The sequence below is a fragment of the Tenrec ecaudatus genome, chromosome 7 (assembly GCF_050624435.1).
Source record: "Tenrec ecaudatus isolate mTenEca1 chromosome 7, mTenEca1.hap1, whole genome shotgun sequence".
Taxonomy (NCBI): Eukaryota; Metazoa; Chordata; class Mammalia; order Afrosoricida; family Tenrecidae; genus Tenrec; species Tenrec ecaudatus.
In genome coordinates, this window is record NC_134536.1 from 19,391,563 (window position 1) to 19,413,374 (window position 21,812).

General features: G+C 54.9%; 1 protein-coding gene across 9 annotated transcripts in view; it reads right to left on the reverse strand.

Annotated features, from left to right (window-relative positions):
- Nucleotides 1–21,812, reverse strand: part of SASH1 (SAM and SH3 domain containing 1) — a 373,743-nt gene that overhangs the window by 19,856 nt on the left and 332,075 nt on the right. For all 9 annotated transcript variants that reach the window (XM_075554412.1, XM_075554411.1, XM_075554414.1 and 6 more), the window contains 6 exons: nucleotides 17,403–17,749; nucleotides 10,692–10,766; nucleotides 6,928–7,071; nucleotides 2,894–3,029; nucleotides 1,787–1,956; nucleotides 269–478 (listed from right to left, as the gene is read on the reverse strand). In XM_075554412.1, the coding sequence (XP_075410527.1) occupies nucleotides 269–478; nucleotides 1,787–1,956; nucleotides 2,894–3,029; nucleotides 6,928–7,071; nucleotides 10,692–10,766; nucleotides 17,403–17,749 (1,082 nt within the window). The remainder of the gene's footprint in view (nucleotides 1–268; nucleotides 479–1,786; nucleotides 1,957–2,893; nucleotides 3,030–6,927; nucleotides 7,072–10,691; nucleotides 10,767–17,402; nucleotides 17,750–21,812) is intronic.

The window sequence follows — 21,812 nt, forward strand, 5'->3', positions numbered from 1 at the left end:
AACCCCCAGTAAAATGTGGAGTGAAGCAGAACCAGGGAAGCCTTCAATGACACGGGATGACCCCACAGGGTCATCAAGCATGAAGATGGGGGGTACCCAGGGGGCACATGGGGCCCCCACAAATCAGAGCTGCCTCAAAGGCTACTGACCACAAAGACGGTTTCTTCCCAAGCCTGGCCACGTCTCCTGGTCATGGCCCCCTACAGCATGGCAGAGGTCTGGCCCCACCCCCACCCCCGCTGCCGGCCTGAGAGGGGCAGTAGCTGACCTTCAGGTTGATGCGGTCCAGGAGGTCTTCCACAGACTTGGGCTGCGGGGGTCTTCCTTTCCGCCTTCTCCGGGTGGGACGCTTGGGCTTCTCGTCTTCCTCCGTGAGCACGTCCACGTAGATGAACTTGAACGTGCCCACCTTGTTGTTCAGCAGGCCCATCCACGTCCCCATGGGGGGTTTGCTGATGATGTCGATGATATCGCCTTTCTGCCGCCCAAGGGGACAGAAACCTCTCCGTTAGGCATGTTGCTAAGCAAAGACCAACCCGGTGCGCAAACGTCTCAGACGGGGCATCACTCTGGGGACCAGAGCCAGATGGATGTCCCCTTTCTGAGCTAGGAGCATAAAATATCACTTGGGAGCTTGGACAAAGGCTGGGCTGGGACACTTTTAATGGTGCTGGTTCCACGTGGCCCCTCGGGCCAGTCTCTCCCTCCTCTTGAACCAGGACGAGGTTGGCCTGAGACGCACCTGGACTAAGTCACCTGGCCCCGGGATGCCCTCCATCATTCAGAGATGGCTCTGGGTTCTTGGAGGAAAGCCTCCCAGCGGATCAAAGGGCACCTGTGCCAGCTCCACGTGAACACCAGGGGGCGCAGAGGCAGGAGCGCGTCCTCAGATGAGGAGCACACCCTGAGGGCTGGGCTGGGGCAACAAAGCTTCGAGAGGGGGATCGAGGCGGGAGGGGGAGGGCTGGTAGCAGAGGGAGCAGCCCCAGACCCTCCTCAGCCCTGCATGCCGGCTGGTCAGCGGTTGGTGTTTGGGCATCAAGGTGGCCAAAGGTAATGTCCGACACAGGCCATCACTCAGTAGTGGGAAAATGGAAAACCTCGTGAAGACATGAGGATCCCAGGTGCAGAGGCCGCTCAGAGGCAGGGAGAGACATCCGGCCACGGGCGGGATCGGCGCCTCCCAAAGCCTGCACTGGAAGCCTCACCTCAATTCCTGTGACTGCTGTCCCAGGTGGGAACGGGGTCTCTTGGCTACTGAGGCCTGACCGGTGTAGTGTGTCCCCTACTTGGACGAGGCAGCTGAGCCATAGGAATGGGCATGGATGGAGGGGTGGGGGCCCAGAACGGAAGCTACCTGCAGGCCACAGAGGCAGACGGACCCCAAGCCCAGGAGTCTCAGGACTGCGGTTACTGGAAGGTGACAGAAAGAGGCCTGGTGGGGCCGTGGGGTAAGCGCTGGACTGCCAGCCTCTGGGGGGAAGTAACGTCACAGCAGTGGGTTTAGGAGCCCACAAGGCAGCTGGTCCCGGCGCTCAGCTGCTAATTAAGATGCTGGCTGTGGGCACCCCCGGTCTTTCAAAGAGACGAGATGAAGTGATCTGACAGCTGGATACAACCTACGGGGCAGTTCTACTTGGTCCTACAGGGACGCTCTGGGTCTGAATGGACTCCAGGGTGCACAGTGAAGACCACAGAGACTGACAGACATGAGGACCTCCCCTGGGAGCGCACCCCCTCTGCCCCCGCCACGTGGGCTTCCAGCTGGGCGGACAATGCCACACACCTTGAGCTTGAGTGAGTCTGTGTCGTAGGGGCTGGGCGTGAAGTCGGTGTGCACGCGGGCACGGCCACAGAAGGGGCCCCGGTAGGGGGGCTCCTCATCCTCGCCGTCTTCCGACTTGACGCTCTCTCTGTTGCTGGTGGAGGAATCCGTGGTACTGACTGTCTGGCCACCTGTGCGGGAGAGAACGGATCGAGCCCAGGTGAGTAGAGGAAAGTGACAGGGGACACACATGGGTGAGGAGAGCATGCTGGGAGGAGGGAAGCCAGGAGTCAGAGACTGGGCCTGGGGGGACCCCCGTGTGCTGACTGTTGGCCTCCGTTGTACCCCCAGCAGGAGAGGGGGCTCACCTCATGCTCTCGAGATGGCCTGGACACCAGACCACAGAAGACGCCCTCATGCAGGCACCGTGTGCACTGCCCACACCCATACCCTCATAGCACACTATCGTGACTCCATGGTGTGGATGAGGAAGCGCGCCCAGAGAGGGCAGGTGGCTTGCCCATGGCCTAAGGAGGTCAGTTGGAAAGGTGGTCTCCTCCCCGACTAGTTAGTTGGTCAACACCATCATGGGCCGTGGAGCGGGGGCACAGGATGCATGACCAGTGACATACGGGACTCCCTGTCCTTCTTCCCAGAGGCCCTGGTTGGTGCCAATGGTCAGTACACTAAGCTCCTCACTCAAGAAGCTCGAGGTGACAGTTCACCCAGCGGCACCTTGGAACAAAGGCCTGCCAACTCTAGCCCCACCCAAGGGCTCACGGGCAACATGAGCACAAGTCCACTGTGACAGCTGAGTGTCAGCATCAGCTCCATGGCTGCTGCGCATCTCCCCCTCTTCCTCCATGAAGCCCACCCGTATTCTGTTAGCCCGCTTCACATGCCTTGATTGATTCTCCACATCCTTCTAAGGGCCTTTCCCCTCTCCCCAGTCACGGTACCCGGCTCTTCCTCCGGCCCCCAGCACACTAAACAAGTGTGCCCCCAGCCCAGACATCTGAGGCCCGGGTACCCAGCAGCCCCCGGAGCAGAGGAGCAGGTCTTTAACTGCATTGCCCAGACCACCCCCGTTCACCCAGGGAGACCCCCAGAGCCACAGACGGAGCTTACTCATGGAACTCTGCCCGCTGAGCGAGCTCCGCAGGCTCTCCACGGAGCCGCCGGCCTTCAGCTTGGGCTTGTCCGTGCGCTCCGACTCGGGCTGGGACGTCGGCGGGGAGCCTGCCATCCCTTCCAGGCCAGAGTCCTGAAACAGGGTCAACACAATGAAGTTTTGAGGGGGGGTGGGGGGGATGACGACACAGGTGCCCTTTTATCATTCTCAGCACGTTCGTTGTGGCTGAAAGTCGCTGAAAAGGCCACGTGGCTCTGGGTCCTAGGGGCATCTCTCCTGCTCCCTGGGGAATCCCCGCTGACTCCATCAACTCCATTTGCAGACCCAGTGCCGCTCCTCCCTCTTTTTCCACATCTTCATCCAGGCGTAAAGGTGTGGCCCAGAAGACTACTGACTGGGGTACTGGCAATTTTTCCTACTGAAACCGAGGTTCTTAAAAACCCAACTAAGGAAAACCCTACCTGCCTGTTTAAGAAATATTTCTCTGCCGCAACAAGGCTGGACTTCAAATGGCGGTGGGTCACTGTACCTCCCAAGCCCTGTGCGAGGGTCTCTGTTCCCATGAAGGCTGACCGTCTCGGAAACCCACGGGGCAGTTCTACCACGGCCTATAGGGTCGCCATGACTTGGAACGGATTGGATGGCTGTGTTTGGTAGGATCATGAAGTGCTTTCAGAGAACAAACGAACTGAGTTTGGAGGGAGACAGATTCTTTTAACACGGCTGTATTGGCTACAGAAGGTCAACCTGGGAGGCACTTCTATGGAGAAGCTAGAGCATCCTGCCTGCGCAGATCTGCCTGTGCACAGTAGGCTGGTACTTCCCGTGTGGGCCATGAGAAGGCTGGCAGCTGAGCTCTGCTGGGCCCTTTCTGGGCAGACGGCTCTGCCCTCCCCGCCAGGCAGCACCTGGCCTGCAGGCACGACTCTAGCATGCTGATGTGATTCCTGGTGATCCATGGACAGATGTCACCCTTCCAAATGTAAGCCATCCCACTTCAAGACGGGACAAAGAGAAAACCCTCGGGCATATGACACAGCCACGTGAGCCCCCACCACAATCTAAAGGGGGCTTGTCAGTAAAAATGCGGCCCGAGTCCAGAGCTGAACTGGGAGAGCTCACGGAGCCTTGTGGTGAAGGTGGTCATTCTGGAAAAGCGACTGGAGATGCCGTAGCTGTCCGATGCCTTCAAATCGGTTCTGACCCGCAGCACCCCTGCACGCCACAGAACCGCGCATCCTCACAATTGTTCCTCTGCCTGAGCCTGCTGCTGCAGCCACCGTGTCCCTCAGCTTCCTGCGGGCCTTCCTCTCTTTCATGGCCTCTCTGCTTGACCAAACACGATGCCCTTCTCTGGGGACTGTCCCTCCTGGCAACATGTCCACGTCTGTAAGACTGGATACGAGACAGGTGCGAAAGTGGGATGGGCTGACGGCTGTGAGCCACTAGCTCAAGAATCTGCTTAACATTCAGACTTTTAACAGGGAGAGACAAGTGAGTTATTTGTGAAAAATAAAAATATATATACTTAAAGGGAGCCTGTTACTTTCAGGCTGCCACTTCACAGGAAGTGCCTGAAAGCATTTCAGGTCAACAGCCCGGCAGCCTGAGCCAACACACTCAGAGAACAGCCTCACAAACAATGAACGACTGGTCGCGGGGCTGTACTGAGCTGAGCAGTAACTGAAATCGCACCTTTTCCTTCAGCAAGGTCAGCGGTTCAAAACCACTAGTCAGTCCACGAGAGATATATGAGGCCATCAGTCCTGTAAAGATTCACAGGCTCAAAAACCCTGCCGAAGGTCACTACCCATTGGAATGGGCTCAAGGGCCGTGAACTTGAGGTTTGCAGAATCGTAACAAACGTGACTTCTGCCATGAATGTCTTATTACAGTGCTTCAGGGGGAGAAGCCAGGTCTGAAAGGGGCATGGCATATACATCTCTGGGGGAATCTGTCCTCAGAACCTTGGGATCATTTGCATGGACTCAGCACGTACTGTTTACCTAGAAAGGCGCCGTCTCAGGGGCCGGGCGATAGCAGGGAACCGAGAAGACAGACTTTCCTCCCACAGTGGCTGCACCAAGGATTCAAATCCCCCCGAGCCCCACGGCATGCAGGCTTGCCCTCCGAAAAGCAACAATGAGAAATCCGTCCCGTTTCTCAAAGGATGCGAAACGACTGATTGAAAAAAATACCAAATCAGGATGACGAAGAAGCTAGGATTGCTACCTGGTGGGAAAATGTAGACAAACACTGAGGGAGACATTAACATTTCGTGAACGTGATCCATCCGGCGGTAAGCGCCGAGGAACTCGGGTCCATGGGGACATTTTAGTGGCTCTTTCAACTTCAGGGAGCAGCAAACTAAATAAAGGGCTTTAACAGACAGGAAGACAACATCATGGCAGAGGAAGGAAAGACTGAAGTTGTCAAGGATTTCATCTTACGTGGATCCACACCCAACGCTCACGGAAGCAGCAGTCAGGACATCGCATGACCTACTGCCCCGCAAAGATGACTCTCTGGAGACTGAGGTCAGCCTGACTGAAGTCGTGGATTTCCAGCTCTTCATATGATTTTGTTGGAGAGACATGTTAAATGCACCACGGACTTCCAGAATGACAAACAAGCCCGTCTTTGAGGGGACACAGCTAAGAATGAGCCTTAAAATTGAGAATGGCAAGACTACCGTCTCATGCACTTTGGACGTGTTATCAGGTGGGACCGGTCGTTGGAAGAGGGCGCCGTGCTTGGCAGAGGGCTGGTGCAGAAGAGAAGGGCTGGCACAGTGGACTCAAACACAGCACTGTGAGGGCGGCGCCTGACCAGGCAGTGTTTGTTTTTGCTGTGTCCTTGGCAGGGCCGCTGGGAGCCAGCTCCCAACTACCACGAGGAGGCGCCGCTCCCCATTGGCACCATGGCTGCTTCCGGGGACACAAATGCAGACTGGCCACCACGCCTGCAAGGACAGCCACCGTGGATGAGAAGGACGAGGGGGCGGCCCAGATGTACCCTGTAGCTCCGATCTGAAAAACGAGCCTTCCTAACCTCACACGCCCAGCGTGCTGTGGGGCGTCCCTGAGCATTACGGAACGCCGTGACAGCATCCGCGGCCTTTACCCAGTGTCCACTCCTCTCCTGTCATCATGACTACCAAGCGTCTCTGGCCCTTGCCTCAGGTTGGGTGGATGCACACCAGCCCCACGAAGAACCCCTGTGAGAAATTGAAGGGGCCCACGTGGCCGCCGAGCTGGACTGGACTTGGGTGACTCTCAGAGGCAGGCTTGGTACTTCGCTTCTTTGCCCAGCAGAGGGCGGCAGCCGAGCAGACATGGGCTTTCCCTGTGGCTCTGAGAGGCCCCAGAATGAGTATTCTCTGGGCCCAGAGGAGAGTGGTGTGAGAACCTAATGGTCAAAATGGTCCCCCTCCACCCCCACCCCCACCTCTCCAACTATCTGTTCCCCTCACTGTGTGATGAAGGCACAGTAGCTGCTTCTAGTAATGACATTCTCGAACTTGGGGAAGGAGTGGAAAAATCAATCCCCTGACAACAGTCCAGAGGGGACTGGTTCATGAAACACCCTGTGAAAAGATGGCTAACTCAAATAAGGCCTCCTAGCAAGAAGCACTCCCGGGCCCCTCTCCAAGCCCCCCGACTGCCATGTGCTTTGGCAATCACTGCTCGGCACTGCAGAGGGCCTCCTCCAGGTGTGAGTCTCCCGAGGCCCGTTTGCAGCAGGTGACAGGTGAGGAAAGGACACTCTGCTCTGTGTGTAAATCACAGCACTCACTGCACAAAGACAACAGCCACGAGTGTCCCCGGGGGCCGGGCGGGGGGTCTGCATTCCCAGCACAGCGCTGGGTGGCTGGCCGGGTGCAAGAACCACTCACTACAGGGAGCATTTGGCAACACAAGCAACGCAAGGCTCTGGAGCTTGCCTATGCCAGGGACCGTGTAGCACCACACAGGATCGCAGACAGACGGACTGACAGGCCCGGGCGGCTTTGGGCTAGGGAGCTGCGTACCTGCTCGGAGACAGAGCTGCTGTACTTCTTAGACATCCTCTTCCTCATTGTCTCTTTCACCGATTTCACCTTCTTTCCAAGAGAAATGCGGGAGGCTGTGGGCGATTTGATCACTTCTTTGTACATGAAATCGCCTTCTTTGCCCTGTAATACAGCAGAAAGGCACTGTCAGGAACTCTCAACGAACGGCTCCCCGGGGAAAAGTGATCAGCACACACCTGGCTGCTCACTGGAAGGTGGGAGGCTCAGCCCGCCCAGAAGCAACTTGGGAGAAAGGGCTGGCTGTCTACCGCTGAAGACCAGCCATTGGAAATGCCCCCCTCCCCCCGGAGCACAGCGATGCACTAACACCCGGAGGTCACCAGGACGCACTGTGGACTCAGTGGCAGCTGGTGACCACAGAATATTCAGTCCAGTGGCAGACTGCATCATTTCAACACCTGCCTCCCCAGCCACATGGGCACCGATTTTTAGTTTGGTTGTTTATCTGTTGGCTACAGAGCTCAACGCCCACTGAAGTACAGCTCGAATGCTTCTTAGATGGGAGGGTCGTGAGATGTGGTCTCATGGGAAGACTTTCTGGGTGCGCTGACCAGACAGGGCTTTGTCCTGCTGCTCCACAGGGTCTCTTGGAGTTGGAACTGACTCAACAGCCCCAAACAAGAACCACAACAGCACTGAGTCCCAGGGAGCTCTGCGCTGGTCTGTTTGTTTAGAGCGGGAGGGGTGGTGGTGGGGGGGGGGTGGTAGTGCACAAATTGTTTTTTATTTTATTTAATCTGAGTCTTTTTCTCTTTATCTCCCCTCCCCCACACATTAGACCATCTTAAACGCCCAAGGAGTGTGGGGGAAGCCAGTATAACTTGACCATGGTAAAGGAAGACCTTGACAGTAACACAAGAAGAAAGGACGACAGCGTGTGTGTGCGCGCGTGTGTGTGCATATAAAATTAAGTCTTGCAACAACAGTGAAAACAAGCAAACCACGTAGGCCTGGTAAGACATGGCGCACAGGCATGTACACACAGAAAGGGGCCAGAAAAAAGTCATGGGAAAATTCCACTATCACTTCATCCCACCCCACGTCTTTGAGGCCCTCCCCTTTAGGTATATTTGTGGGGATGTGTATACGCATGTCTGCATGGACTGCACGCATATGCATGTGTGAACAAAGCACACAGAGGACATCGTACTGGACGTTTCACAGGCATATCCAAATACCACAAGGGGCTAACTGACCGTGTTCGACAGCTCAGGGTCGCAGCCCGGTGGGGCAGTGCACACAGCTCAGTTCCAAAAGGTAACGTTCTGCGTCCTAGTCTGGCGAGTAGCATCTGGGGCCTTAAACTCTCGTGAGGAGCTGTCTGCGATACAACCACTACTCTCTTCCCAGAGCGTGAGGGACAGCAAAGACCGGAGCAAGCAACTGAGCCACAGCCCTAGCAGCCCACGTGAGCGCCGGGCTCGCCCTAGCCCGAGAGCAGAACGAGCTGGTGCCCGGCTCCCTCCACTGACCTTTCTGATGAGGGACGCACCAGAGGTCCTGCTCAGTGGGAGGAAGAGAGAGAAGGGCACTCAGCTTCTGGGAAAGACCAGACTGAGGAGGCTGATAGAGACAGGGAGAACCCCGGAGGAGGCTGTGACCCTAAAACATCCTTTGCAGCCTGGGACTGGAGCCATTCCCAGATAGTCCACCTTCCATCAGCTAACAGACCGGCTTACCATAACCAGTAACACCAGCGAGGGCGTCAATTGTCCTTCCACAATCCACCAGAGTGGCCCAAAGGGCCCTCACTCTGTGCCCCAAAGACCAGCGGAGCCTGTAGGTTGGGGCAGGGAAAGGGGACGGTTGGAAGCAGGGGAGTCCGTGGGAGGCAATGTGAGTGCTGGCCTGCTGTGGGGATTGTAACCAGTGTGGCGGGACACCTGTGAGTGAACCACTGAATGGGAAACAAACGCACTGTGTACACTTGAACCAAAAACACAACAGAATATCAAAAACCAACCAACCAACCGCCAGACCCAAGAGGGCTCTTTCAGGAGTCAGGGTGACTTACACAGAGGAGCGCACGTAATCCAGCCATGCGGGACTGGGGTAGGGGCAAGGATCAAACAGCAGCAGCTCGGTCTGCAGAAGCCCAAACCCTGGTGGGACGGGTATCACTCTGTGCCCCAGTGGCACAACGATGAAGCGCTCAGCTGCTGGCCAATGGCTGGTGCTTCAAACCCACCTCACAGCTGCTCTAGGAGCCCTGGTGGCGCAGTGGTTACGAGTTGGGCGGCTAACTGCAGAGTCGGGGGTTCGGAACCACTAGTGGCAAGGTGGGAGGACAACGAGGCTTGTTTCTCCCATAAGGATTTGCAGGCTTGGAAACCCGTGGGGGTGGCTCTCCTCCAACCTCAAGGGGCGCTGTGCGTCAGCACTGCCAGGATGGCAGTGGATAAGTAGCGGCTTCGGAGAAGGGAGGCCCACAGGGATCAGCCCTGCCTGGTTGCGGGGGGAGGGGGGTGAGGGATGACTGTGAGTCAGAGCAGACTGGACAGTGACAACACTTGGAGAAGAATGTGTTTACATTTCTCCTCCGAGCAAGTCAGATGCTGGTCACCGCTCACGTGACTTTGTCCTCCAAACAAGGCAAAGGTAACCTTCCACGGAGTCGATGCCGACCCATTGCAGCCCTTGGGGACAGGGGAGAACCGCCCTGGAAATGGTCTCTGAGATGCGAGCAGAAGCCCGTCTTGCTCCAGCAGAACTGCTGGGGGTGGTTTGGGATGGCCGACCTCATGGTCAGCAGCCTACACATCACCACCACACCATCTGGGCTCCTCAGGAAAGGGAGGGGAAAAGAGCAGGCATTCAAACTTCTTTTTTTAAAGATTCACTACATAAAATTACTGCTTTATGAATCAATAAAATGTTATCACCAAATAAAAGTGTTTTCGTCTTCCAGGAAATGCGAATATGACACAAGGGGGTATTTTAGCTGACATGTGATGAAAATAGAGATAAAGCATCAACTCTCAATCCCCCCATTTCGTGGCAAAGTGCATCACAGGAAAACAAGTGTGTCTCAAACCCGCCTACCTCCTCGGCCGAGAAAGTGTCTGCGGAGTGGCCAGTCCCTGGGCTGCAGGCCACGTGGCCCTGAGGGCTCTGGTCTGCTCTGTCCCAAAGAGACTGGGTGAGTCCATGACACAGCAGACCCAGATGCCTGAGGAGCCCTGAGGGGCCCCGAGGTGGGTGCCGGTTAGTGCTCACCTCATGTGGCAGAGCAGGGCTGTCCCAAGTCACAGAAGCCCGTGTCTCTGGGTCTGGCTCCCAGAGTGGCGGGCCAGGTGACTGAACCACCAACCTTTGGGTTAGCAGGCGAGCGTTACACCCACTGTGCCACCAGTGCTCCTGGCCCGCTCTCTAGTTTGAAAGGTACCCAATGTGAAATGTCTGTCAGCAGGGCAAGATATGACAAAATAATAATTTATAAATTATCAAGGGCTCAGGAGGGAGGGGGGAGGGGGAGGGAGGGGGAAAAAGAGGAGCTGATGCCAAGGGCTTAAGAAGAGACCAAATGTTTTGAGAATGATGAGGGCAATGAATGTACAGATGTGCTTTATACAATTGATGGATTGTGATAAGAGTTGTATGAGCCCCTAATAAAATGATTAAAAATAAATTAATTTTAAAATGCAGATTAAAAAATGTCTGTCAGCATTGTCGGCACCCACCACCTTCTTCTGCGACTCGCCCAGCGGGGCGGGAGCACTCACCGGGGGGTCGGCGTGACGGCTGCCGATGTGCAGAGAGCGGTTCGTCAGGTCGAAGCCTCCAAAGCTACAGGTTCTCTGCGGAAAGGAGAGCGCAGGGCGGGGACACGCGGGTTACACTCAGCCGGCCCGCAGGCCACCAACCCCACATCCCCACTTGTGGGCACCACTGAGTCACAAATGTGTGTGCAAGATGGATGCAGGAACGAGAAATGAGGAGGGTGGGGGAGAAAAACAAAACAAAACATGGTCATGTTTCAGGGTAACCTCACTCCATTGGCCCTTCCTCAGGCCTCTGGAACCCTGCCCACACGCTCGGCCCAGAATCTTCGGAACACGCAAAAGCCGACTGGGGAGGAAAACAAAAACAGCCCACTTATTTGGTGCTGGGAGACTTCTCGTCTCTTAGCAACCTAACTTTCCCTCCAGTTTTCCTGAGTGTCAGCTACTGGCGGCCATGACGGCGAGGGGATATTTATAGGAGGCGAGGTGCGAGATGGTCTTGGAAAGGCAGGCTCTAAGTGGCCCCGAGCCACGGGTCTTCATCTCGGGGGCTGTGGACAGCAGCTTTTCCTACCAGCATTGCGTTTTGTTTCCTTTCAAATTACAGAGAAAGGGAGCTTGGGGTTATGTTTATAGCAACCTGGCCTGGCCAAGAGGATTACTCACTCACTGCCTCCATCTTAGCCAGATCAGCGGGCTCTTTCCCAAGCAGCTGCCCCCCCCTCCCCCGGTCCATGATGACTCTTTCCTCAGAGCACAGGACATGAAGGTGCCATGTCCCCCCAGCAAGAAACGGGGCCAGTCGGTGACTCTCTTTAATCACGTACACCTTGGGCTGCGAACTGCAAGGTCAGCGGTTTGGAACCCCACCTGCTCTTTGGGAGGAAAGCTGAGGCTTTCTACTCCTGAACAGTTACAGTCTTGGAAACCCACAGAGACAGCTCTGCTCTGCCCAATATGGTGGCTCTCGGTAGGAATTGACTCAAGGGCAGAGAGTTTAGCTTTGGCTAAAGTCTCCTGGGAAACATGGGGATGCTCTATCAACGATCAGAACCGGGTCCTCCTGAGCTGGCTCCCAACCTGGCAGAGTTGCTTATACTGCGGTGACTTTGTATCTGCAGGACTGCACCTGAATTTGTTGCTATTATTATTAGCAAGAGCTGTCCAATGACTAAAACAAACGAAAACACACACCTCTAAGTAGAACTCGGAACTCAAAGGGTGCCACCTCTTTGGACAACCGATGAAAGGTGAAAGGAAGATGGGGCACTGATGTTTTGCATTTTGTTGTTAAGACACTGTAGTGGTCAGTAAGTGGAAGAGATGAACAAAGCCCAGTGAGGCCAAATGCTGCTGATTGTGAATAAATAGCCTCCGACACCTATGCATGAGCTGCGCTGACAAACAGTCTGGCAGGGACACGTCTGGGCTTTGCAGTCACACGGGGCAGACCCCGGGCAGGTCTGTCTCTCACTCACTGTGCGGCATGGGCACGGGGATCAGGTCTCCGAGCTCGGGCTTTTCCACAGGAAGACGATACCCATCTCCTGCATGCTTCCTGGGGGCGGCTGTATTGAAATGCAGTGATATTGGAAATATGCAAGGGGAGGGTTAGGCCCCCATGCCTCACATTCTGGAAGCTTCGCTGGTAAAACCAATGCACCCCAGGAATGGACCAAAGAGGGAGAGGAGGTGGAAGCCCAATGGGGGAAGGCACTAACAGTATCAGGGGCGCCGGGGCTCAGGCTGTCACAGAACTGTGCTTCTTATGAGTAACATGGTTGCTGTTATAAAGAACCTAACAGAGATATACTTTAATGGGATATAACTATCTTTATATAGCTGTGAATGGACATGCGGAGCTCGGGTGGCCCTGCCGGGTAAGCTTGGAGCTGTGAACCACACGTCGGCAGTTCAAACCCACCATCCACTCCCTTGGAGAAAGATGAGGCTAGCTGCTCCCAGAAAGACTTACAGCCCTGAAAACCCGACAGAGGGCTATGTCTGAGTCAGAACTAACTCGGTGACCGTGGGCTGTTGGACCTCAGTGGACAAGGCTAGGCATATCTCTGCCACTCGACCTTGGTGGCTCCGTGGTAGAAATCTCAGGGTCCACGAATGAAACCCAGCCTGACCCGGCCACCCCCACCCCAATGCACCTCACAGGTGGCTGCCCCAGTGGAGGTCTACATGCTGCTACAGTGCTGGTTTCAGCAGAGCTTCTAGACTGAGATGGGCTCGTAAGAAAGGCCTGGTGATCTACTTCCCACCCCCCAACCAAAAACCCAAAACAAGACCAACCAATGAAAACTCTACAGACTCCAAGGTCCGATCCACCGCCAATCGTGGGGACAGAGCAGGAGTGGGCAGCGGGTGTGCTGCTGTGCAGGAAGTCACTAAGGGACAGGGACAAACTTAGCTGAACCTAGCAACCGCATCTGCTCCACAGAAACACACTCACCGGGTCACGTTGCTAAGACCCTCCCTCGAGGCTCAGCTTTAGTACAAAGCGGCTCATGAACAAAGGGGCTCATGAGCAAACGGACAAGAAATGCATTTTCTGCGAGCACGAGGAAGCCCCCTGTATTAGTGGTCCCCCGCCAGCTGGTTGGCAGTGACTTGAGTCTAGTCCCGTCCCTGTGGCGCAGGACCTCCCCGGGGCAGGAGGGCGCCCATAGGCCTTGCCATGCCAGGGCTGGTGCAAACCTCTGCCTTCCACTACCAGCAGCATCTGGCGCCCAGCATGCTGGTTCTACTGCAGGCGAAATGAGAAACCGGCAGTGACTGGGGGGGAAGACTATGGCTACTTTGGCCAAGAAGCACACTGAGGTGCTCCGTTGGCTGCTGGGGAGCTTCACCAGTAAAGGAATGCCAATACGTTCCTGCGCCTAAACCCCAGCCTCTTTCTTACTGTCAGGCAGTTCGCACGGCGGCACTCCTTCAGCAGTGGTTGTTCAGTGGTTGTACTGAGAACATTCCAAACAGAACCAACTCTTGTTTGCCTCTGCTGTTTCCTCTGCATGGCTCCTGTATACAGGTGCCTAACTCTAAACACCCTGGGGAGAGACGCTGGTGGGTGAGGAGGGCCAGTCAATGGGATGGGCATGCGGCTGTAAACGCATGAAAGAAGAAGAGTTGAGTTCTGGGGGAAAAATATGGACAAAACCCATCCCCATGCCCCCAATGCCATCATGCATGCCTGTTTCCCCCAAACACAAATCGAATGACCAAAGAAAAAGGCGAGACACGTGACCACTTCCGGGGAAGGCAAGGCCTTGTCATTTCTCTGAGGTCACGTCGAGCAAGTGCAGCATTTGAGAGAGGCAAAGAGACTGAGCGTGGCCGTGGAGGGAAGTGGCGTATTTCTGGATGAGATGGAGGAAATATATGCCCAGAAGAATGGAAAAGAACTTCTCGATTAAACCAAGCGAGGATAGAGATCCCGGGCCCCTTTACAACTGGAACACTGCTTTATGCCGAGTAGAAATGCTTGCTTTCTGCTCATCTCTCAGGAAAAGGAAACCTGAAAGGTTGCACTTCTGGAAAAATGGGAGCAAATCGTTGTCATTTCACCGGGAACGCACAGTCTGACTGCCCAGGACACCCGAAGCTCAGGCGCCTTTCCAGACTCCAGCCTCAGGCGGACCACTGGGGGGCGGTTTTGTAGCTCCGCCTTCATGAGGGGAGGAAACAAAACATCACCAAGCCAGTGCTTGGAAAGCACACAAGTGTGTCTATCCTCCATGTCCCTGGGCCACCCTGTCCATTAGTGTCAACTCAGAAAAGTTCCTTCCGGAAAAGAGATCCTGATGAGCGGGAGTCCCAGTCTGGCAGTGTGTGGCACGAGGGATACAGGAGCCGCTTGAAGTGGGAAAACCTACATGTTAGGTGAGTTGAACTCATGGGGGGAGCCTCCCAGTCAAGTGAAGAAGGGCTCAGTGCTCAGTGTGCAGAGGTAGGAAGTGTGGGATTATAAAGAGACACCCCCCAGCCTTTTTATCCCCCAAAGACATGCCAAACATTAGGGGCTATTTGTCAGCATATGGGGGGAGGTCAGATGTTTAGAGACATCCTCCCTGAAGGCAGTCAGTTGGCAGACTACAGGTAGCCCCCACTCTCTGCTGTTAAGGACAGTGGGCTACTTCTCCCTAAAGGCTTGCAACCATTAGCTTGGTTCCTGTAGGTGGGGTTCATACCCTACTGATAATGGTTTCTATGGAGATCCAGAGAACAGATCAAACAGGCTCAGTGACATCCAAAGTTAGGCTGCCATCCTGAATCTAGGATCCACCCATGTTGTCACATGTATACCCCGAATCCCCCCTCTTCCTATTGCACGTATATCCCTAGATCATCCCCCTCTCATTGCTGTATAACCTATAGTGCAACCCCTTCCTGTGACGTAGGTCTCTACCTGTAACTGGTGGGTTTGCACTCCCCCCAGAGGTATATAGGCCTGGGTTAGCAATAAAGAGCTCTCTCTGGCTCCCCTCTCTTGGCCTCTGGTCGGCTTCCCTTCCTCTCCCATCCGTGCTCCCCTGTTCCCCTTTCCCCTTGTCCTCCTTCCCCTCCCCCCCTCTCCACGTGGACCACCAAGCAGGGCTGAGGTGAGCACTGCTACCATGAAATGTGTCTGACTCCATTATTTCAATCTCTCCTCTATCTCTCATGCTCTCGATGACTTTATTAATATATATCTCAACTGTACAGTTGCGCCTATAGAACCTGCGATTTGGGAGGGGGGGGCTGGCACCCTTCTCACCACAAGAGTGAGAGGAACATGTCTAGAAGTTTTAAAAAAACAAAACCAACCAGTCTACTGAAAAGCAAAACCAACAGTATGTTGGGACTGGTGAGCCACCAAAGCTTGACCAACGATCTGCGAGTCAGAGAGGATGAGAGGCGGATGGAGTAAGACAGAGAAACCCAACCCAACCTCGATGTAAACGACTCCCGCAGACAGAAGGAACCAGAAGAAAGGCTTTGCTCCAAACCAACGCAGCTGGAAGATTTAAGGGAATGTGCATTAGATGGGGGTGGGAGGAGACGTAGGCAGACAGTTGAGGTTGTGGAAATGTTTGGAAAAGCCGAGGGCTGCTTCAGTCCTTTCGAGACAGGAAGGCTTAATTTAGGATGGCACTGGCCACCGAGGCTCCATGTTCCAGCCACAGCTGCCAGCCCATGGGGCACCCTGTACCGCGGCCGCCGTCTGGGAAAGCAGTGTTCCTTCAGGAATGTGTGGGAACCCTGGGAGAGTCCCCACTGGGTGTTGAGCCCACTCTGCCCCCAGCTCTTTCAAGAAGGCTCCCAGCAGACACCCCAGGTGGGCTGAGCAGGGAGCCCAGAGGGAGCGGAGTCGGGGATTCCACCTGCTTCCTTCCCTGTGCCATTTTCTCTGGATTGTTGTATGGGCTAAAAGTGGGGTTGGCATTTCAGGGACAAAAAGATGCATACTCTTGAGTTCAAAATAAGCTGCACCTTAGAAGCCCAGCTTCCAGGGTCTCTAATTATCCAATAAGAAGCACAAAGATGATTGTTACACTATCTGAAAGTACTTCATTCCTTACTAGGCACAGAACAGTCTGGGGGGTGGAGCGGGTAGGGGGGGGTTGGGGTCATTTCCAAATGTTGATGCCTGTGCTAAGAAAAAATGGTGATTCAGAGAGGCGTAAGAAAAGCCCAAGACTTCTACTCTCCCCCTAGTTAGATGTGAGTACCCCTCCCCCTTCTCCCAAGTGATTAAAGAAATGCGCTCCGCAATGCTCTCGGCCCACCAAATAGGCAATTGCAGGGAGCAAACGTTCCGTGAGCTTGATCCTGTTATCTCCAATGAACAGTAAGAACTAGCAACCCTTTGAAGGGCAAAGCCGCCCTTCTGTTTTCATCAGCTTCTGTGAAGTCAGGGGCGAGATGGCTGGGCATCACGCAGCCCATCCTGAGGCAGCCCACCCGTCACCCCCAACCAGTACCCCGATTCCTTCCCTAGACCTGCGTCAATGTTCCGTCTTCATTAAAACAAAAACCCACCCACCTCCTGGGCCCAGATGACAAATGGCAAACGAAAGGCGGAGGCCATGGCTAAATGAAGGAGGGACGGCATGGGGGGTGGCGGTGGATGGGCCCCCACGGCACGGGTTCGAGGACAGAGAAAGGCCACGATGCTCGACTGCGCCCCACAGAGATGACACGGCCGCTGCCTCACGACCACCGCCGTGGACTCACAGATTTCTGGTGGATTCTCAAGAGAACCCTTTTAGTACAGCGGTCGACGGTGGCTGCCCACTTCCTCTTTGCCTCTGCCTCCTCCTCCAGCAAGCACCGCCTCAGGTCCTGCTTCTCAGCCTTGCTCAGGGTCCTGTCTGAGGCGGGACGCACTAGCTGGGTCAGGTTCAGGTGGCTGTACAGACTCCGCTCCACCACGTAGGTGATATTGAACTCGCTGACCGAGGTGCGCGCGCGCGCCCTCCGGCTGGGGAAGCCGCAGCTGCCCCCTGCCCGGGGTTTCTGCCGGGGCAGCTGCAGGTCCCAGGCTGTGCTGTTCACGCCTTTCCTGGCAGGGCGCTGGCAGAGAAAAGTTCTGGAACATGAATAGTTAGTATCCATTTTCTTCAAGCGGATTTGCTTCCGGACACTCTGGACCTCCTCTAGGGACACGAGTAGGTGGTGTCTGCGCCTGTGGCTGTCATAGAAGCAAACGCTATCTGTACTTACCCCGTGGCTCAGGGACCCCAGGCCTTTCTTCATCTCCCCGTCCGTGAGGGAGCGGGAAACCTTCTGGGCCTTTTCTTCTTCTGGGTAGGAGAAGAAGGTCCCCATCTTCTTGGGGGGCTTAATCAGGCCCCGGCTATCTCCCTTGCTGAAGGTTTTGACCAGCTTCCGGCCTGCCCCCCAGGTATCCAGGCTGCTGGAGGAGGGGGAGGGGGTGAGGGAGTCCGAATCATCTTCAGGAGGCTTCTCAGGGGAGCCGTCCAGGAAGAATGGCTTCTTGTGCACACCCGAGTACAAGGCGGACCTTTCTTCCAGGGCTGGAGACTTCTCAAAGGCGTGCTCCTCCCCACCTGCAGGAGAATCAACACAGAAATGCTCACGCCCACGCAGCAACTACTGTCAGGAGCAAAACTCCTCTACAGGACCCACACGAGCCATGCCCTCGTACACCTTGAGACCAAAAGAACTAGATGGTGCCCGGCTTCCACTACCAACCAGTCAGACCAGGAATACGACAGGGGCTATTGGGCAGAGGCCTATAAAAAGGTGATACTGACTGACCCGGAGACTGGAGGAACCTTTGACTATCAGTCTTCACACATGGGATTCAAACCACTCCCAGAGGCCACCTGGGCGCCAGAGTGGCTCCTAAGTGAGGACAGCCCGTAAGGCAAACATACATTAATGCCATTCTTTGGACAGAATGAAATCCTTCGACAGAGCTACCCAAGATGCCATTTGTCAACTGGCGCCCAGGCTGCCCATGCCACCGTCTTTCTTGGCGCTTTAAGGTAACGAGCCACTCCGGCTTGCAAACTGCCCTGTGCTCTTCGGAGCACTCTACATGGGCCCTGCGGTCAGCAGGCCCCTTGGACACCAGAGGAAGAGGTAAAGGGGACAAGGAAGCGAGGTCAAGGGAAGCAGAAATCACCAGTTATGGGGCGGCGGCCCTATTGAGCAAAGCATGCCCCACGTCGTGGAGCAGTATTATGTCCACAAAACCACAACCCTGCCCTCCGGTCCCTGTGACGGCGGCCACCCTCCAGCGCGGGCGGCGCGGAGCGAAGGTTGCAGAGGCTGTGCATGTGTATGGGCGCGGGCAGCCTCATCTTTCGCCGGTGCAGGTTTTGCACCACCCAGCCTGCGTTTAGCAGCCCGACGCTTATCCCCAAACGCCACCAGGGCCCCTAAATACCATGTTCAGAAATGATTCGCAAGAGCCTGGTTTGCTGTGGTAACTTTCTCCAAAGTCGCCGTGTGCGTTCATCTTTTGCTGCCCCTCTCTTCGCGCAGGCGCAGGAAAGGCGATTGCCGTAAAATCCACAGCGACTGATGGTGGCCCCGCTCGACAGAGTAGAACTGCTCCGTTGGGTTTTCCCAGCTGGTGGTGCAGTGGTTAAGCGCTGGCTGCTAAGGGAAAGCTGGTGCTTCCCTACAGACTGCCACCCAGGACCCCTGCTGGGGCTGGAGGGTTGGGTTGGCTGTCAGCCGTGAGCGTGGGCGCAAGCCTCAGGAGAGCAACGCGCAGGCCTACCCGCTGCCGTGGCACGTGGTGGATCTGAAACCCCCCGCTTTTGGACAGCAGCCAGTTGTACACTGTTTGTAGGGGATGCCGACCCCTCGTCACAAACCCTGCTCCCACGGGAACACGCATGTGGAAAGGAGATCACCGCATGGTGCCGTCGGATGGTGCCCCACGAGCTCAGCGCTAAGCGGTTTTGGTGTGCTCTCTTCGCTAACCCTCGGTCGTCTACAGCCCCTCCACGGAACCATGGAAAATGCCTGCTCGGGCCGCTCCTTCCCAGGTCGAGAGAAGTACCCTCCCTGGCTTGAGCGTGCCCCTCGCACGCCCTCCCCCTTCTGGAAGGCTGGCTTTTTGTAGCTGGGCTGCTGCAGATGCCACAAGGCTGACACTGATGTTTTTATTCGTCCCTGTGTCCTTCAAGTGATTAAGTCGCCGAGGGAGTGTGGGTGTGGAAAGGCCACAGAGGACTGTATGCTGCGCATGTCTCCAGTGAGAGGCCAAACACAGAGAGCTGGAGAACCGGGTGACCCAAGCCAGACAGGCCCAGCCCTTGGGGCCCTGCCAGGAGGCAGCCGGGGCATCTAAGGGCCTCTGCACACAGGCAGAGCTGTGGAGGGCTGGGCTCCGCCTTCCAGATTCCAGCTCCTAAGCCATTCCCGATTCCAGGTCCCCGGTATTGAACCAGCGGAGAGGTTTGGACTTGCTGCCAGGAAAGCCCAGCCCTCTTCTGCCTGTGCTCTGTGAACAGATGTGAGCAGAGAAGTAGGTCAAGCCATGGGCGGAGGGATCCGCACTGGCTGTGCCTCGCTCGCCAGGAGGAAACTTCTCAGCCGGGCAGCTTGCCGCCAGCTGAGCTGGGAAGAAGGGGGAAAATGAAATGTTTCCTTGGAAGAAGAAAGGGCGGGCCTCCACCTCGCAGCTGGGCCTGTGCTGGAGAGGAAGGTGAGGGGCAGGGGGGCGGGTCAGGGACGGTGGCGAGCCTTTGAGACACAACACATTTCATAACCATCCAAATGACGGACGTTATCGTGACAAACAAAGAGGAAATGCAAAAGGCAACCTGAGACTGTGAAATATAGTCCAACACAAAACTTGAAGTTCAGGTTGGGGAGATGGGCTGCGGGGGAGAGGGTAGCAGAGAAAGAGACTAAGACCGTGCCCGGTTAGAAGGTCGCCAGGTTAGACAGGCAGCCTGAATAGGCGTGGGCAGGAGACTGGGAGAATACCCATAAATAGCTACAGATTTGACAGAGAATAGCTGCGTGTGTGGATTCATTTACCTCTGCGGCAATTCTGCCCATGAATGTGGAGGAACACACTGGGAGAAAATTACAGAAACTTCCTGACACAACCAAACCCCTTGAGTGAATGAGGCCAACTGGCATAGCCTAGCTCACAAAGGTGACAGCCCACACCCTGCTTTGGTGAGAACTGAGTGGGGTCTCACAAAATGCCTGAGCAGCCATTGAAGGGGCAACCACTGGTCTCTCCCTGCCCAGAGAAAATAAGTGAGATGATAAGGGAAAGGCGCGTAGAAACAATCAGTGCCAACAGACCAGGTGCATCAGACACGCATCCGTCTCCACCACCCTGAGACCAGGAAGAACTAAAAGGTACCTGGCGACCACGACCAAGTGCTTGAAAAGGATCCCATCAGCAGGTCCTGGCTAGCGTGGGAGGTAAATGCAGAAGGGACAAAGCTCAAAATCATACAAACAAGTCAGGCTTACAGGTCCGATAGAAACAGACAGGACCCCCAAGACTGCAGCCATTTGTCACCGCTCTGGTGCAGAATTCGACTCCTTCACTGAACGAACCAATTACGACCAGGAGGGTAGCACTGATCCCAGGGGACAGTCAGAAGGTTAGGAGGGGGGAGGAACTGAAGTAGGAAACACAGGAGGGAGGGGGGGGGATGAAATAAGCCAGGGACATGGAGGAGATGGCACTGCACAAGTTGGAACAAAAGGTGTGTGAATTGCTCAATGAAAAAGTGACAGTCTGCTCTGTAATTCGATGGCCACTGAATTTACAGTAAAACATTAGTGAAAAATTGGTTGGAATAATGATATGTCAGCACATGGTTTCTCAAAAAGTTAAACCTTGTACTACCGTATGACCCAGCAGTTCTAATCCTAGGTGTAAGGGTGCTTCAAAGATTCAGAGAAAATTTCTGTTCGTTTTCGAGTCTGTTTTGCTACCAACTCTTTAAAGCTCCCTGTCTGCCCTAAAAAAACAAAAACAGGAACTCGGAAACACTTTCACACCACAGTTCACGACAGCAGCATTCACCTTAGCCAAAGAGGATGAGAAAATCCCAGGCATCCATCAACAGATGAAAGAGAGCGATAGGTGGTAAATCCATACGAGAGAACATTATTTGGTCATTAAGTGATGGCATTCTGATGCTTACTAGAACACGGAAGAGTTTGAAGCCAGTCGGTTGAATGAAGCCAGTAGGTCACAGATATAAAAGAATATTGAATGCATCCATTTATACGACATAGTTCAAACAGGCCCATTCATAAGAGACAAGACCTCCACTGGGGTGGCCAAAGCCTTGAGTGAGTAGAGATGAGGGAATCTTTGCTCAAGGGAACAGTTTGTTTGCGGCGACTGCAAACTTTCAGGATGAACAGTGATGGAGGTTGTAAATTGCGATCACCAAACTGTACAAAATGTGGTTAAAATGGCAGTTTTTATGTTACATATATTTTATGGCAATACAATTTGGGGTGGAGATGTGAAATAAAAGATTCTCCCTCAGGTGCAACGTAAATACATTTGCTGACCAACTGCTTGGGGCTTTTTCTCTTGAATTAAAAAGTGGGAGACCAGGCTCCTGACAGGTCTTCATCAGACCAGATGTAGGCTGCAACGATCATGAA